Below are 15865 nucleotides of genomic sequence, written 5' to 3' on the forward strand. Positions count from 1 at the left end.
CAGGTATGGATCTGCTGGCTCTTCTTGTTGCTTCCCTCCTCCTTCCCTGCCACTGGAATGACAGAGGAGAACACTACTTGCGCTCCTATCTCTTGGTTTCCTGTACTGGATTTAAAGGATGCTTTCTTTTGCATTCCACCAGCAGAAGGAAGTCAGAAGCTGTTTGCCTTTGAGTGGGAAATCCCACTATGGGAGGGAAAACAACTCTGTTGGACCGTGTTACCGCGAGGATTTAAAAATAGTCCCACGATTTTTGGCAATCAGCTGGCTAAAGAATTAGAGCATTGGCAGAAAGGAAATGTGACAGTAACCTGGTTGCAGTGCGTGGGTGACGTTCTCCCGGGGACAGAGACAAAACCCGATTGCGTGCATTACACAATTGGCCTTTTGAATTCTATCGGAGCAGCTGGATATGGAGTATCTGAGGAAAAGGCTCCAAGGTGCCGCAGAGTGTTGTTTCTCTGGGCTTTACGATTCCGCAGGGAGAAGGGAGCCTGGGAATAGAGCGGGAAGAGGCAACGTGTCCAATACCTGACCCGAGCTCCGAAGAGGAGCTGGGAGCGTTTCTGGGAACGGCCGGGTGGTGTCGCCTGTGGATGGTTAATTTCGGCTCGTTAGCAAAACCCTTGTGTGAAGCTATCAAGGGCCCTGGAACTCTCCTGGGGCGCACTCGTGTCTTTGTGCTCTCTGCACCCCGCTACAAGGCGCCTCTTGCCTTCCCCGGGGGTGCCGAGCCGGGCGGCGCCTCGCCCACCCCCCAGGTGCGGGTTCCAGTGACCCGCAGCGGCGGCCGTCCCTCGGGGCAGCTCTTTTAGTGCCCCCCGAATTTTTTTAATTAGGAAAAATGACTTGGGGTTCTAAACCAGCGTGATTTGTGCTGTTTGCACAAATGTCGGGCCTTTCTGGCCGCCGCTCCACCCGCTCCTGCCGCGGCTCCTCTCGATCTGGGTCGTTCTGGAGAGTTCATTTTCAGGGTGTCCCCAGGGGCACTTTCCATTCCGGCATTGGAGGACGGGGCTGGGAGGGAGTAGCTGTCCCCTGGGGTCTTCTCCCTCCAGCCTTGGCAGCGTGGTGTGCACGGGGCGGCAGGGGGAAGGTTGGAACCTTCCCTGTCCCCGTGTATTTTCCTACCTGCGGGGGCTCTCAGGGACCCCCAAACCCTCCAGAAGGTGATGCTGGGAAGTGTTTTACTGACGCTGCAAAATTAAATACACGTCTGCAAAAAGGCCTCTTGGGTCACATTAATGAATGTGTCAGCCCAGGTGGAGTTATGGATTAGGGAGGCGGAATAATGAGAATCCTTTGTGTAGAAATACTGGGTGAATGTCCCCGGTAAGGGGTGCTAGATTTGGGGATTGCCACCTAGCACTCGACATCTCATAAAGCAATATCTCCTCTCTCAACTGCTTCTGGTTTCGAGAGCTTTTGATTCAGGTAACAATTATACCCTTTTATTTTCTTAATTACCCACTGAGGCTGGAAAACAGGGCTCCTGGGGCCATAGGCATCCTCGCCCTGCTTTTATCTGCTTTCCCGGGCAGGGACTTTTGGGGACAAGACAAGGACTTTATTGGACCTTCATCTGAACCCCTGGCTCTGCTGTATCTTCTCAAGGAACAAGTCCACACTCTTGCTTGACTAAAGCCCAGTGTGTCAGGGCTCACCCTGAGCCAGCACCAAAAGGAGCAGCCCCATTTCCAGGTGTTTCTGGCCAATTCTGACTCCCCCTTTGCACATGGAGTCAGGATGGGACCCGGCTGCAAAGGACTCCAGCTCCTGGCTTGCGGCTGACTTTTGCCCACCTCTATTCCCACAGACGCTCTGCGTTTGAGAGGGCAGAAAACTCAGGTTTCTCATCTCCCTGTGCAGTGGGTTTTCGAGAGGAAGGAGGATGACTTTTCCTTCCTCCAGTTCTCTTAAGCAACTTCCAAAGAAAACCCAGAGGAAATAAAAACCAAAGAAAAGCACACACACACAAGGCAGAAATGACTTAGAATTGTACATTTACTTTTAACTCCCTATCAAGTTTGCAGGCACCCAGGAACAGCCATTTAGCTATTAAAAGATGAAAATATAGTTTAAGGCACAGAAATGCTCCCATTTTGCACTAAAGGAAAGGAACGTGAACACCGCTACCCTTTCCTGTCCCTTTGGTGTAACTGGGACAAAACCCAGACCCTGGTTTCTTTCCCAAGGGTAAGGTGATGGCTTTAGGGGATTGGGTTTTGGTTTTTTTTGTCCTGTGCCTTAGGGAATAAGTTTGAGTTGAACATCCCCCGTCACCATGAACCACGGGAAGACTCTCTCCCCTTGGAAAGACGCTTGTGGAAAAGCAAAGATCCGTTCTTTGCTCTTGGCATCAAAAAACACCACCCTCCCTCCCTCACAGTCCAAGCAGATTCGTATCCGCTGGGGGACACTGCGTAGAGTCAAGGGGGTGACATCAGGAGAGGTGAGAGCCTCGTACTCATTTTGGTTATGACGCAGAGCCCGTAACCCTGCGTCGGGCTTAAGCTGCAAAAAATGCTTCCTTGGCACCCACTCCTTGGCCACCCCAAGAGCCCACACGCTCCCTCTACAGATCTCCACGTCTCAACAGTGTGACCCTGATGTGAAGCCCCTTGAGCCCAGCACGCTGTTGCGTGAAGAGACAAAATAGTTTTGGCAGAAAATAACCCCCCTTGCGTTCTAACGCTCCTCACCGAGGCGGGAGGCTGGGGGCGGCTGGGTTTAAATTCTGAGTGATGCCCAATTCACCACTATCAGTCCGGTCGCATTTAATATATTAAACTATCACGATTCTGGATGCACTAATAGTGGACTGCACCTTCAGTCTAGTCGTGCTCACGAACTAGCACGGCCGCACTTCAGTGTCTGGTCGCGTTCAGTGAGAAACCCAAACGGCTAGCTACTTAAACAGCGCAGTTTATTTAAGCAACAGATAGAAAGGTTCTTTTGGTTTGCCGGTGATAAGTACAGTCTGCAAAGCACATGCAAGTAAAAGAAAAAATGTTAATGGTACAAAGCGCGCGACAAAGTTCCAAACAATACAGCCTGGCTCTAAATGTCACAGGTAACCCTCTAGGGAGATTTCTAAGTTCCCCGAGGAAGCACTCGGCACAGTCTAAGTCTTATCCACAGGCGTCCCTATGTGGGGGAAGAAAGGCTCAGCCCCTCGACTGGTCCCGGGAGTCAGAGGCAGTCCCTGATGGGGTCCTCCCTGACTTGTTCACGATGGTGTCTTCCCCAGCATCCCCCCTTTCTCGGGTTATTTTTATATTATTTTTTACCTTCAAGGTGGAGTTTGAGTGACTCTAGTCATAAATACTTTTATTATGATTGGTGTAAAATTCTCTCGCCTCGCATTTAAAGGTAGAGTTTACGAAAAATTCAGGGCGCAGACTCAAGGAGGAGTGGTCGCACCTTGGAGGCGGGCAGCCTTTGGGCTGGAGGTGTGTTTTGGTATTATAATGGCATTAGAATGAGCAAAGTTCGCACAAAGGACAGCATTTCATCAAAATTTGACAGACTGTTGGCTCAGGGTAGCAAGCATGCCGCTTATCACTTCCATAGGATCACTTTGTTCCCATTCTGCTGTGGAATCACAGAGCTTGGCCGTGGAATCTTCACTCCACTCCATCCTCCGTATTGCTTTTGCAAGCAATATTGTTCAGGGAGTCATAGATGTAGCGGATTCCTCACATAGCAGCTGCTGCTGTGTCCCACCCTGGAAATGTTTCGATTTTATACCTTTCCTTAATGTGTGAACAATGCTATATATTTCTAATAAAAATTATATTTTAGGAATTATTCCACACATGCAAGGATTGACTTTGAACCTCTCCGGGTTGGAGGGCAGGTCCTGCTCAAGGAATTTCCACTGCACGAACTTCCAGCCTTCCTAGAGATAAAGCCTGGCGTTGGCTGTCTTTGGGTCCAGTGTCATCTGTGCTGGAAGTGGAGAGAGAGTCAGGCTCATTGCAGCAGATCTGGGGGGCACAGGGCTTTTTCTCTCCCTTCCCATCCCTCTGACCCTGTTGGGACCCCTCCAGGCATCCCCTGGTGGGGAAAAGGAGGCAGCAGAGCACTTTAGGTCAATCTTTGGGGGAAGCAGAGCTTGTTTTACCCTATTTTTTGATTTCATATGATGGCTCGGTTGGGCACGCGTTTGGTTCACTTACTTTTCAATGGAAGTTCGAACTCCAGGAAGTCTAGAGGAAAGAGAGAAATGTGAGAGGCAGAAAGATCAGTTGTTGTGATTGTGGGTTTCTGCAAAAGTCCAGAGAGTCAGGGACAGGCTTGGGGGAATGTTGAGAAACTTGAGGAGGCAGAGGAGAAGAAGAGGAGGACGAGCAGGGAACATCAGACCAACGCTCGCTGCTCATTCACTGCCTCGTTGTGGGATCTTGAAAAAAAACAACCCCTCATTCAGCACCCAGGATGCGTTTCCTTCCTGTGGCTTCACTCCATCCCTCCCCACCAAGAAGCACGATGGCATTTTCCTTTCTGGACCTGTGCACGGTACCTTGGAATTTCTCCAGAGCCTCCTCGATGGCTGTGGTTTTCTCCATGAAATCACAGAATTTCTTTTCCAGCTCCGGGGAAATATCGAGTGAGTGGGAGAGGGTTTTCCTCTGGCCCCTGGAAGGGAAAAGGGGATGGATTTAGGCCTGGCTGGAGTTTGCTGCTCCCTGTTTTCTCAGCAGTCCCTGGGGAGAATTATTGTAGGGAAGGTGGTGGCTCTGCCCCATCTCGCACATCTCAGACAGCAAATGTCACGGCAGGATCACACCCCTCCTTGGAGATGTTCATTGATTTGCTTCAGCTGTGAAAGGCTGAGGTGGTTGTCTCAGGGTCCTCATGGGAATTAACAGCCCTGAGCAGCCCCCCCTGGGACCCCACAGCCCCACCCCTGCTCCAGGGGCTCCACTGAAGCTCAGCCCTGGAGCATCCAGCCCTTTTGCAAGCTGATTGGGAGGAGCATCCATGCCTGGCCGTGGACCCTGTGGATCCACCCCAGGGGATGCCTTCCTGGCTTGCCCCAGCCCTGCCTCCTGACGGTCCCTGTCCAAATTCATCATTCCTTAAGGAGAGAGAGGCAGAGCCCTCCTTCCAACCCCCGTGGCCTCAGTCAAGTCCAAAGGCTGTATTGCAGAAGAGCCAACCTGTCCCTACGTGCTTTCTCCCAGTGTCCTGCCACAGAGCTACTCTGTGGTGGAGAAATGTTGACAGGAGAAGGACCACATACCTGCTCAAGGTGGTTCCGATGTCCTAGATGAGAGAGAAAAAGAGACTCAGTGACATGGAATACCTCCCCTTGGAGTACCGGGGTCCCACTCTAATGAAGGCCCTCTTTGAGCAGGTTGGGGTAGGAAAGCGAGGGCTGGAGACCAAGCTCAACGCCGGCCTTCACAGCAAGTTTGGAAAGCCTGGGCTCTCACCTTCGGGAGCTGCAAATCTGGCTGCTGGTATGTCCTCTCCATCTTCCCTGTCAGCGTGCCCAGCCTCGTCGTCTCCTCCAAAAGCTTCTGGCGGATTTCTTCATGGGCTTTCCTTATCTCTGTGGCCAGCTTCTCCAGCTGGGCCAGGAAAGAGGACTCCTCCTTCTCCAGGGTCTCATGCAACTTCCTATATGTCCTCACAACCTTCTGCTTTGCAGCTTCTGTCCTCTCCTGCCAAGGGCAATCCAAAGCAGGGAAAGGGAAGCAGAGAGCAGGAGAAGAGCATCAAGAGTCAAGGGTGGGCCATGCCTTAGTAGGACCCACCAAAAAGAGGCATTTGGTGAAGATACAAACCCCCTCTCCCTTCCCCACACCCTCTGAGAATCACCCACCCCTGGGGGAGAGGAGGAAGAGGAGATGTTCCTCCTTTCTTCCCCCACCCTCTGCCCAGGAAAACCGATGGGCACCTACGGTGTGGTCCTTGATTCTGTCTTGTCTGTCCTTCATGGAAGATCGAAGTGCCTTGTGCTCTGATTTCAGATGGTGGAGTTGGGTCTGAATTTGTTTCTGAGAGGAAAGAAAGAAGTCCCTTGTGGAATGGCATCGTGGTCTGGCACCGTCAGCAGAAGCAATGGGGAACTCTTGACGGCTCTTGGGGTAACTGCTGGCAGAGTTTTGTGACCCCCATGACTGTTTTATGGTGATTTACCTCCCCCTTTTTCTTTTTTTTTTTTTTTTATATTTTGACAAAGGTGAAGGAGATTTAAGGGAGCTGAGGGGTGGGAGAAGGGCTGAGGATCTCTCTCTTTCCTTTCGTACTGATCTTCAGCAGAGCTGAACTAGATAAGGAACCTGCATCCAGGGGGAGAGGACCCCTTGGTGCCCAAAAGCGTGGTGCTCCTACATCCACTGTCTTTCTCAGGGCAGGCAATGTCACCTCAAGAGTTGGTAGCAAGAGACAAGGATGGGTGAGTCCACAGGGGGTTTATCCCACAGGCCAAAGGCTCTACAGGGATCTCCACCCATCAAGAGCAGCAACACCAGGAGCTTCTGGCCCTTTGTGTCTCAACATGCCCATAAGCCCCCTCACCTTGTACTCCTGGGCAGCCTCATCCACGGGAACCACAGAATGGTTACGGTGCACCTCAGATCTGTCACACACCACGCAGATAAGCCTTTGGTCAACTTTGCAGAAGAGCTTCAGGGCTTCCTGGTGCTTCTCACACAAGTTCTTCTTTCCTTCCACCTCTTGGACGTTTTTCAACTCGCTGTTGGGGTGGTGGCTCTTGTGGGACTCTGTTTTCCTGCACTGGGGGCAGGAGAAGTTGGTGGTCAGTCCTTCCCCTTTCTGAGTGATGCACGACTGGCACAATCTGTGCCCGCAGTGGATGGACATGATGTCCGGGGATTTTTCCAGGCACATGGAGCAGCAGGCTTCATGCTGGGGGCTTTCCACAGATGTTCTGGCTCCCATGAAGAGCAACCGTCGAAGTTTGAATCTCCAAGTTTGTTTCGGTTTTGAAGGAACAGGAAGGAGAGAGATTTCTCTTCCTGGTTTTACACCGTTGGTTAAACTGAGACCCAGCCCTTTCCAGCAGGGCTTTACGTAATACAGTAACTTATATTGCTCCGGGAAGTAGCGGTTGGACAGCTGAGGAAGAAGGCAATTGGAGATGCCCATCTCCAATTTCATCCTTTCCTGGAGGCACTGGGATTTTTCAGTCTCCAAAGTCACTTCAAATCAGTGGAGTCCAGTGCATTTGGTGACTCAACAGGAGCTGGAAGAGGAGTTTCATGGCCTGGTGGCACCTCAGAGAGGTTGTGTTGCAGCTGGGGGTGGGAGACAAGCAGTGGCTGAAAATGCCTCTGAGATCTCAGGGGTGACAGAACCTGGCTAGGGCTTGGGAAGGACCTCAGCAGCTTTCAGGAGAGCCTTTGTAGGGCTGTTTGGGAGGCCTCCAGCATCCCTTGGGTGACCTGAAGGGTTCAAATGTGCAGTTCACATCAGGGCAGGGCCTTCCTGGCTGTCAGAACAAATTTCCGCTGCTCCTGACCCCTGGGACATCAGCTTTGCCCTTGGGGTAAGGTGGGCCATCAGACTAACACCCTGCAGACACTGCTCTGGAGCACGGATCCTCACGCGTCCCTGGAGATTTCTGGTGCCTCCAAGACCCTCCAAGGTCCCAGCAGGTTTCTCTGAGCTGCGGTGACAGAGCTGAGAGTCTGGACTGGTGCTTTTCCTTCCTCTTCTGGCTTGGAGGCAGGTATGGATCTGCTGGCTCTTCTTGTTGCTTCCCTCCTCCTTCCCTGCCACTGGAATGACAGAGGAGAACACTACTTGCGCTCCTATCTCTTGGTTTCCTGTACTGGATTTAAAGGATGCTTTCTTTTGCATTCCACCAGCAGAAGGAAGTCAGAAGCTGTTTGCCTTTGAGTGGGAAATCCCACTATGGGAGGGAAAACAACTCTGTTGGACTGTGTTACCGCGAGGATTTAAAAATAGTCCCACGATTTTTGGCAATCAGCTGGCTAACGAATTAGAGCATTGGCAGAAAGGAAATGTGGCAGTAACCTGGTTGCAGTGCGTCGGTGACGTTCTCCCGGGGACAGAGACAAAACCCGATTGCGTGCATTACACAATTGGCCTTTTGAATTCTATCGGAGCAGCTGGATATGGAGTATCTCAGGAAAAGGCTCCAAGGTGCCGCAGAGCGTTGTTTCTCTGGGCTTTACGATTCCGCAGGGAGAAGGGAGCCTGGGAATAGAGCGGGAAGAGGCAACGTGTCCAATACCTGACCCGAGCTCCGAAGAGGAGCTGGGAGCGTTTCTGGGAACGGCCGGGCGGTGTCGCCTGTGGATGGTTAATTTCGGCTCGTTAGCAAAACCCTTGTGTGAAGCTATCAAGGGCCCTGGAACTCTCCTGGGGCGCACTCGTGTCTTTGTGCTCTCTGCACCCCGCTACAAGGCGCCTCTTGCCTTCCCCGGGGGTGTCGAGCCGGGCTGCACCTCGCCCACCCCCCAGGTGCTGGTTCCAGTGACCCGCAGCGGCGGCCGTCCCTCGGGGCAGCTCTTTTAGTGCCCCCCGAATTTTTTTAATTAGGAAAAATGACTTGGGGTTCTAAACCAGCGTGATTTGTGCTGTTTGCACAAATGTCGGGCCTTTCTGGCCGCCGCTCCACCCGCTCCTGCCGCGGCTCCTCTCGATCTGGGTCGTTCTGGAGAGTTCATTTTCAGGGTGTCCCCAGGGGCACTTTCCATTCCGGCATTGGAGGACGGGGCTGGGAGGGAGTAGCTGTCCCCTGGGGTCTTCTCCCTCCAGCCTTGGCAGCGTGGTGTGCACGGGGCGGCAGGGGGAAGGTTGGAACCTTCCCTGTCCCCGTGTATTTTCCTACCTGCGGGGGCTCTCAGGGACCCCCAAACCCTCCAGAAGGTGATGCTGGGAAGTGTTTTACTGACGCTGCAAAATTAAATACACGTCTGCAAAAAGGCCTCTTGGGTCACATTAATGAATGTGTCAGCCCAGGTGGAGTTATGGATTAGGGAGGCGGAATAATGAGAATCCTTTGTGTAGAAATACTGGGTGAATGTCCCCGGTAAGGGGTGCTAGATTTGGGGATTGCCACCTAGCACTCGACATCTCATAAAGCAATATCTCCTCTCTCAACTGCTCCTGGTTTCGAGAGCTTTTGATTCAGGTAACAATTATACCCTTTTATTTTCTTAATTACCCATTGAGGCTGGAAAACAGGGCTCCTGGGGCCATAGGCATCCTCGCCCTGCTTTTATCTGCTTTCCCGGGCAGGGACTTTTGGGGACAAGACAAGGACTTTATTGGACCTTCATCTGAACCCCTGGCTCTGCTGTATCTTCTCAAGGAACAAGTCCACACTCTTGCTTGACTAAAGCCCAGTGTGTCAGGGCTCACCCTGAGCCAGCACCAAAAGGAGCAGCCCCATTTCCAGGTGTTTCTGGCCAATTCTGACTCCCCCTTTGCACATGGAGTCAGGATGGGACCCGGCTGCAAAGGACTCCAGCTCCTGGCTTGCAGCTGACTTTTGCCCACCTCTATTCCCACAGACTTGCTGGCTTTGAGAGGGCAGAAAACTCAGATTTCTCATCTCCCTGTGCAGTGGGTTTTCGAGAGGAAGGAGGATGACTTTTCCTTCCTCCAGTTCTCTTAAGCAACTTCCAAAGAAAACCCAGAGGAAATAAAAACCAAAGAAAAGCACACACACACAAGGCAGAAATGACTTAGAATTGTACATTTACTTTTAACTCCCTATCAAGTTTGCAGGCACCCAGGAACAGCCATTTAGCTATTAAAAGATGAAAATATAGTTCAAGGCACAGAAATGCTCCCATTTTGCACTAAAGGAAAGGAACGTGAACACCGCTACCCTTTCCTGTCCCTTTGGTGGGACTGGGACAAAACCCAGACCCTGGTTTCTTTCCCAAGGGTAAGGTGATGGCTTTAGGGGATTGGGTTTTGGTTTTTTTTGTCCTGTGCCTTAGGGAAGAAGTTTGAGTTGAACATCCCCCGTCACCATGAACCACGGGAAGACTCTCTCCCCTTGGAAAGACGCTTGTGGAAAAGCAAAGATCCGTTCTTTGCTCTTGGCATCAAAAAACACCACCCTCCCTCCCTCACAGTCCAAGCAGATTCGTATCCGCTGGGGGACACTGCGTAGAGTCAAGGGGGTGACATCAGGAGAGGTGAGAGCCTCGTACTCATTCTGGTTATGACGCAGAGCCCGTAACCCCGCGTCGGGCTTAAGCTGCAAAAAATGCTTCCTTGGCACCGACTCCTTGGCCACCCCAATAGCCCACACGCTCCCTCTACAGATCTCCACGTCTCAACAGTGTGACCCTGATGTGAAGCCCCTTGAGCCCATCACGCTGTTGCGTGAAGAGACAAAATAGTTTTGGCAGAAAATAACCCCCCTTGCGTTCTAACGCTCCTCACCGAGGCGGGAGGCTGGGGGCGGCTGGGTTTAAATTCTGAGTGATGCCCAATTCACCACTATCAGTCCGGTCGCATTTAATATATTAAACTATCACGATTCTGGATGCACTAATAGTGGACTGCACCTTCAGTCTAGTCGTGCTCACGAACTAGCACGGCCGCACTTCAGTGTCTGGTCGCGTTCAGTGAGAAACCCAAACGGCTAGCTACTTAAACAGCGCAGTTTATTTAAGCAACAGATAGAAAGGTTCTTTTGGTTTGCCGGTGATAAGTACAGTCTGCAAAGCACGTGCAAGTAAAAGAAAAAATGTTAATGGTACAAAGCGCGCGACAAAGTTCCAAACAATACAGCCTGGCTCTAAATGTCACAGGTAACCCTCTAGGGAGATTTCTAAGTTCCCCGAGGAAGCACTCGGCACAGTCTAAGTCTTACCCACAGGCGTCCCTATGTGGGGGAAGAAAGGCTCAGCCCCTCGACTGGTCCCAGGAGTCAGAGGCAGTCTGTGATGGGGTCCTCCCTGACTTGTTCACGATGGTGTCTTCCCCAGCATCCCCCCTTTCTCGGGTTATTTTTATATTATTTTTTACCTTCAAGGTGGAGTTTGAGTGACTCTAGTCATAAATACCTTTATGATGATTGGTGTAAAATTCTCTCGCCTCGCATTTAAAGGTAGAGTTTACGAAAAATTCAGGGCGCAGACTCAAGGAGGAGTGGTCGCACCTTGGAGGCGGGCAGCCTTTGGGCTGGAGGTGTGTTTTGGTATTATAATGACATTAGAATGAGCAAAGTTCGCACAAAGGACAGCATTTCATCAAAATTTGACAGACTGTTGGCTCAGGGTAGCAAGCATGCCGCTTATCACTTCCATAGGATCACTTTGTTCCCATTCTGCTGTGGAATCACAGAGCTTGGCCGTGGAATCTTCACTCCACTCCATCCTCCGTGTTGCTTTTGCAAGAAATATTGTTCAGGGAGTCATAGATGTAGCGGATTCCTCACATACCAGATGCTGCTGTGTTCCACCCTGGAAATGTTTCGATTTTATACCTTTCCTTAATGTGTGAACAATGCTATATATTTCTAATAAAAATTATATTTTAGGAATTATTCCACACATGCAAGGATTGACTTTGAACCTCTCCGGGTTGGAGGGCAGGTCCTGCTCAAGGAATTTCCACTGCACGAACTTCCAGCCTTCCTAGAGATAAAGCCTGGCGTTGGCTGTCTTTGGGTCCAGTGTCATCTGTGCTGGAAGTGGAGAGAGAGTCAGGCTCATTGCAGCAGATCTGGGGGGCACAGGGCTTTTTCTCTCCCTTCCCATCCCTCTGACCCTGTTGGGACCCCTCCAGGCATCCCCTGGTGGGGAAAAGGAGGCAGCAGAGCACTTTAGGTCAATCTTTGGGGGAAGCAGAGCTTGTTTTACCCTATTTTTTGATTTCATATGATGGCTCGGTTGGGCACGCGTTTGGTTCACTTACTTTTCAATGGAAGTTCGAACTCCAGGAAGTCTAGAGGAAAGAGAGAAATGTGAGAGGCAGAAAGATCAGTTGTTGTGATTGTGGGTTTCTGCAAAAGTCCAGAGAGTCAGGGACAGGCTTGGGGGAATGTTGAGAAACTTGAGGAGGCAGAGGAGAAGAAGAGGAGGACGAGCAGGGAACATCAGACCAACGCTCGCTGCTCATTCACTGCCTCGTTGTGGGATCTTGAAAAAAAACAACCCCTCATTCAGCACCCAGGATGCGTTTCCTTCCTGTGGCTTCACTCCATCCCTCCCCACCAAGAAGCACGATGGCATTTTCCTTTCTGGACCTGTGCACGGTACCTTGGAATTTCTCCAGAGCCTCCTCGATGGCTGTGGTTTTCTCCATGAAATCACAGAATTTCTTTTCCAGCTCCGGGGAAATATCGAGTGAGTGGGAGAGGGTTTCCCTCTGGCCCCTGGAAGGGAAAAGGGGATGGATTTAGGCCTGGCTGGAGTTTGCTGCTCCCTGTTTTCTCAGCAGTCCCTGGGGAGAATTATTGTAGGGAAGGTGGTGGCTCTGCCCCATCTCGCACATCTCAGACAGCAAATGTCACGGCAGGATCACACCCCTCCTTGGAGATGTTCATTGATTTGCTTCAGCTGTGAAAGGCTGAGGTGGTTGTCTCAGGGTCCTCATGGGAATTAACAGCCCTGAGCAGCCCCCCCTGGGACCCCACAGCCCCACCCCTGCTCCAGGGGCTCCACTGAAGCTCAGCCCTGGAGCATCCAGCCCTTTTGCAAGCTGATTGGGAGGAGCATCCATGCCTGGCCGTGGACCCTGTGGATCCACCCCAGGGGATGCCTTCCTGGCTTGCCCCAGCCCTGCCTCCTGACGGTCCCTGTCCAAATTCATCATTCCTTAAGGAGAGAGAGGCAGAGCCCTCCTTCCAACCCCCGTGGCCTCAGTCAAGTCCAAAGGCTGTATTGCAGAAGAGCCAACCTGTCCCTACGTGCTTTCTCCCAGTGTCCTGCCACAGAGCTACTCTGTGGTGGAGAAATGTTGACAGGAGAAGGACCACATACCTGCTCAAGGTGGTTCCGATGTCCTAGATGAGAGAGAAAAAGAGACTCAGTGACATGGAATACCTCCCCTTGGAGTACCGGGGTCCCACTCTAATGAAGGCCCTCTTTGAGCAGGTTGGGGTAGGAAAGCGAGGGATGGAGACCAAGCTCAACGCCGGCCTTCACAGCAAGTTTGGAAAGCCTGGGCTCTCACCTTCGGGAGCTGCAAATCTGGCTGCTGGTATGTCCTCTCCATCTCCCCTGTCAGCGTGCCCAGCCTCGTCGTCTCCTCCAAAAGCTTCTGGCGGATTTCTTCATGGGCTTTCCTTATCTCTGTGGCCAGCTTCTCCAGCTGGGCCAGGAAAGAGGACTCCTGCTTCTCCAGGGTCTCATGCAACTTCCTATATGTCCTCACAACCTTCTGCTTTGCAGCTTCTGTCCTCTCCTGCCAAGGGCAATCCAAAGCAGGGAAAGGGAAGCAGAGAGCAGGAGAAGAGCATCAAGAGTCAAGGGTGGGCCATGCCTTAGTAGGACCCACCAAAAAGAGGCATTTGGTGAAGATACAAACCCCCTCTCCCTTCCCCACACCCTCTGAGAATCACCCACCCCTGGGGGAGAGGAGGAAGAGGAGATGTTCCTCCTTTCTTCCCCCACCCTCTGCCCAGGAAAACCGATGGGCACCTACAGTGTGGTCCTTGATTCTGTCTTGTCTGTCCTTCATGGAAGATCGAAGTGCCTTGTGCTCTGATTTCAGATGGTGGAGTTGGGTCTGAATTTGTTTCTGAGAGGAAAGAAAGAAGTCTGTTGTGGAATGGCATCGTGGTCTGGCACCGTCAGCAGAAGCAATGGGGAACTCTTGACGGCTCTTGGGGTAACTGCTGGCAGAGTTTTGTGACCCCCATGACTGTTTTATGGTGATTTACCTCCCCCTTTTTCTTTTTTTTTTTTTTTTATATTTTGACAAAGGTGAAGGAGATTTAAGGGAGCTGAGGGGTGGGAGAAGGGCTGAGGATCTCTCTCTTTCCTTTCGTACTGATCTTCAGCAGAGCTGAAGTAGATAAGGAACCTGCATCCAGGGGGAGAGGACCCCTTGGTGCCCAAAAGCGTGGTGCTCCTACATCCACCTCTTCCTCAGGGCAGGCAATGTCACCTCAAGAGTTGGTAGCAAGAGACAAGGATGGGTGAGTCCACAGGGGGTTTATCCCACAGGCCAAAGGCTCTACAGGGATCTCCACCCATCAAGAGCAGCAACACCAGGAGCTTCTGGCCCTTTGTGTCTCAACACGCCCATAAACCCCTCACCTTGTACTCCTGGGCAGCCTCATCCACGGGAACCACAGAATGGTTACGGTGCACCTCAGATCTGTCACACACCACGCAGATAAGCCTTTGGTCAACTTTGCAGAAGAGCTTCAGGGGTTCCTGGTGCTTCTCACACAAGTTCTTCTTTCCTTCCACCTCTTGGACGTTTTTCAACTCGCTGTTGGGGTGGTGGCTCTTGTGGGACTCTGTTTTCCTGCACTGGGGGCAGGAGAATTTGGTGGTCAGTCCTTCCCCTTTCTGAGTGATGCACGACTGGCACAATCTGTGCCCGCAGTGGATGGACATGATGTCCGGGGATTTTTCCAGGCACATGGAGCAGCAGGCTTCATGCTGGGGGCTTTCCACAGATGTTCTGGCTCCCATGAAGAGCAACCGTCGAAGTTTGAATCTCCAAGTTTGTTTCGGTTTTGAAGGAACAGGAAGGAGAGAGATTTCTCTTCCTGATTTTACACCGTTGGTTAAACTGAGACCCAGCCCTTTCCAGCAGGGCTTTACGTAATACAGTAACTTATATTGCTCCGCGAAGTAGCGGTTGGACAGCTGAGGAAGAAGGCAATTGGAGATGCCCATCTCCAATTTCATCCTTTCCTGGAGGCACTGGGATTTTTCAGTCTCCAAAGCCACTTCAAATCAGTGGAGTCCAGTGCATTTGGTGACTCAACAGGAGCTGGAAGAGGAGTTTCATGGCCTGGTGGCACCTCAGAGAGGTTGTGTTGCAGCTGGGGGTGGGAGACAAGCAGTGGCTGAAAATGCCTCTGAGATCTCAGAGGTGACAGGACCTGGCTAGGGCTTGGGAAGGACCTCAGCAGCTTTCAGGAGAGCCTTTGTAGGGCTGTTTGGGAGGCCTCCAGCCTCTCTTGGGTGACCTGAAGGGTTCAAATGTGCAGTTGACATCAGGGCAGGGCCTTCCTGGCTGTCAGAACAAATTTCCGCTGCTCCTGACCCCTGGGACATCAGCTTTGCCTTTGGGGTAAGGTGGGCCATCAGACTAACACCCGCAGACACTGCTCTGGAGCACGGATCCTCACGCGTCCCTGGAGATTTCTGGTGCCTCCAAGACCCTCCAAGGTCCCAGCAGGTTTCTCTGAGCTGCGGTGACAGAGCTGAGAGTCTGGACTGGTGCTTTTCCTTCCTCTTCTGGCTTGGAGGCAGGTATGGATCTGCTGGCTCTTCTTGTTGCTTCCCTCCTCCTTCCCTGCCACTGGAATGACAGAGGAGAACACTACTTGCGCTCCTATCTCTTGGTTTCCCGTACTGGACTTAAAGGATGCTTTCTTTTGCATTCCACCAGCAGAAGGAAGTCAGAAGCTGTTTGCCTTTGAGTGGGAAATCCCACTATGGGAGGGAAAACACAATTCTGTTGGACCGTGTTACCGCGAGGATTTAAAAATAGTCCCACGGTTTTTGGCAATCAGCTGGCTAACGAATTAGAGCATTGCAGAAAGGAAATGTGACAGTAACCTGGTTGCAGCGCGTGGGTGACGTTCTCCCGGGGACAGAGACAAAACCCGATTGCGTGCATTACACAATTGGCCTTTTGAATTCTATCAGAGCAGCTGGATGTGGAGTATCTCAGGAAAAGGCTCCAAGGTGCCGCAGAGCGTTGTTTCTCT

General features: G+C 51.7%; 1 protein-coding gene across 1 annotated transcript; it reads right to left on the minus strand.

The window, feature by feature from the left end:
• Positions 1-2910: 2910 nt before the first annotated feature.
• Positions 2911-7892, minus strand: LOC141476049 (zinc finger protein RFP-like). The gene is made up of 7 exons (XM_074164675.1): positions 6532-7892; positions 5913-6008; positions 5442-5672; positions 5249-5271; positions 4526-4641; positions 4182-4211; positions 2911-3951 (listed from the first exon to the last, which is right to left on the minus strand). Exons 1-7 carry the CDS (start codon positions 7132-7134, stop codon positions 3902-3904), a joined length of 1149 nt encoding a protein of 382 aa, XP_074020776.1. The 5' UTR covers positions 7135-7892; the 3' UTR covers positions 2911-3901.
• Between the last annotated feature and the right edge of the window lie 7973 nt (positions 7893-15865).

This window comes from Numenius arquata, chromosome 28 (genome assembly GCF_964106895.1).
Source record: "Numenius arquata chromosome 28, bNumArq3.hap1.1, whole genome shotgun sequence".
NCBI lineage: Eukaryota > Metazoa > Chordata > Aves > Charadriiformes > Scolopacidae > Numenius > Numenius arquata.

Bases quoted from the DNA above. Each gene is read 5' to 3' on its own strand.
- LOC141476049 (XM_074164675.1), bottom strand. From the start codon at position 7,134: ATGAAATTGGAGATGGGCATCTCCAATTGCCTTCTTCCTCAGCTGTCC. The intron at 6,009-6,531 runs GTGAGGGGGCTT...CTTTCCTCTCAG, and splicing joins AGGCTGCCCAGGAGTACAAG to AAACAAATTCAGACCCAACT. The intron at 5,272-5,441 runs GTGAGAGCCCAG...TCTCTCATCTAG, and splicing joins CAGATTTGCAGCTCCCGAAG to GACATCGGAACCACCTTGAG.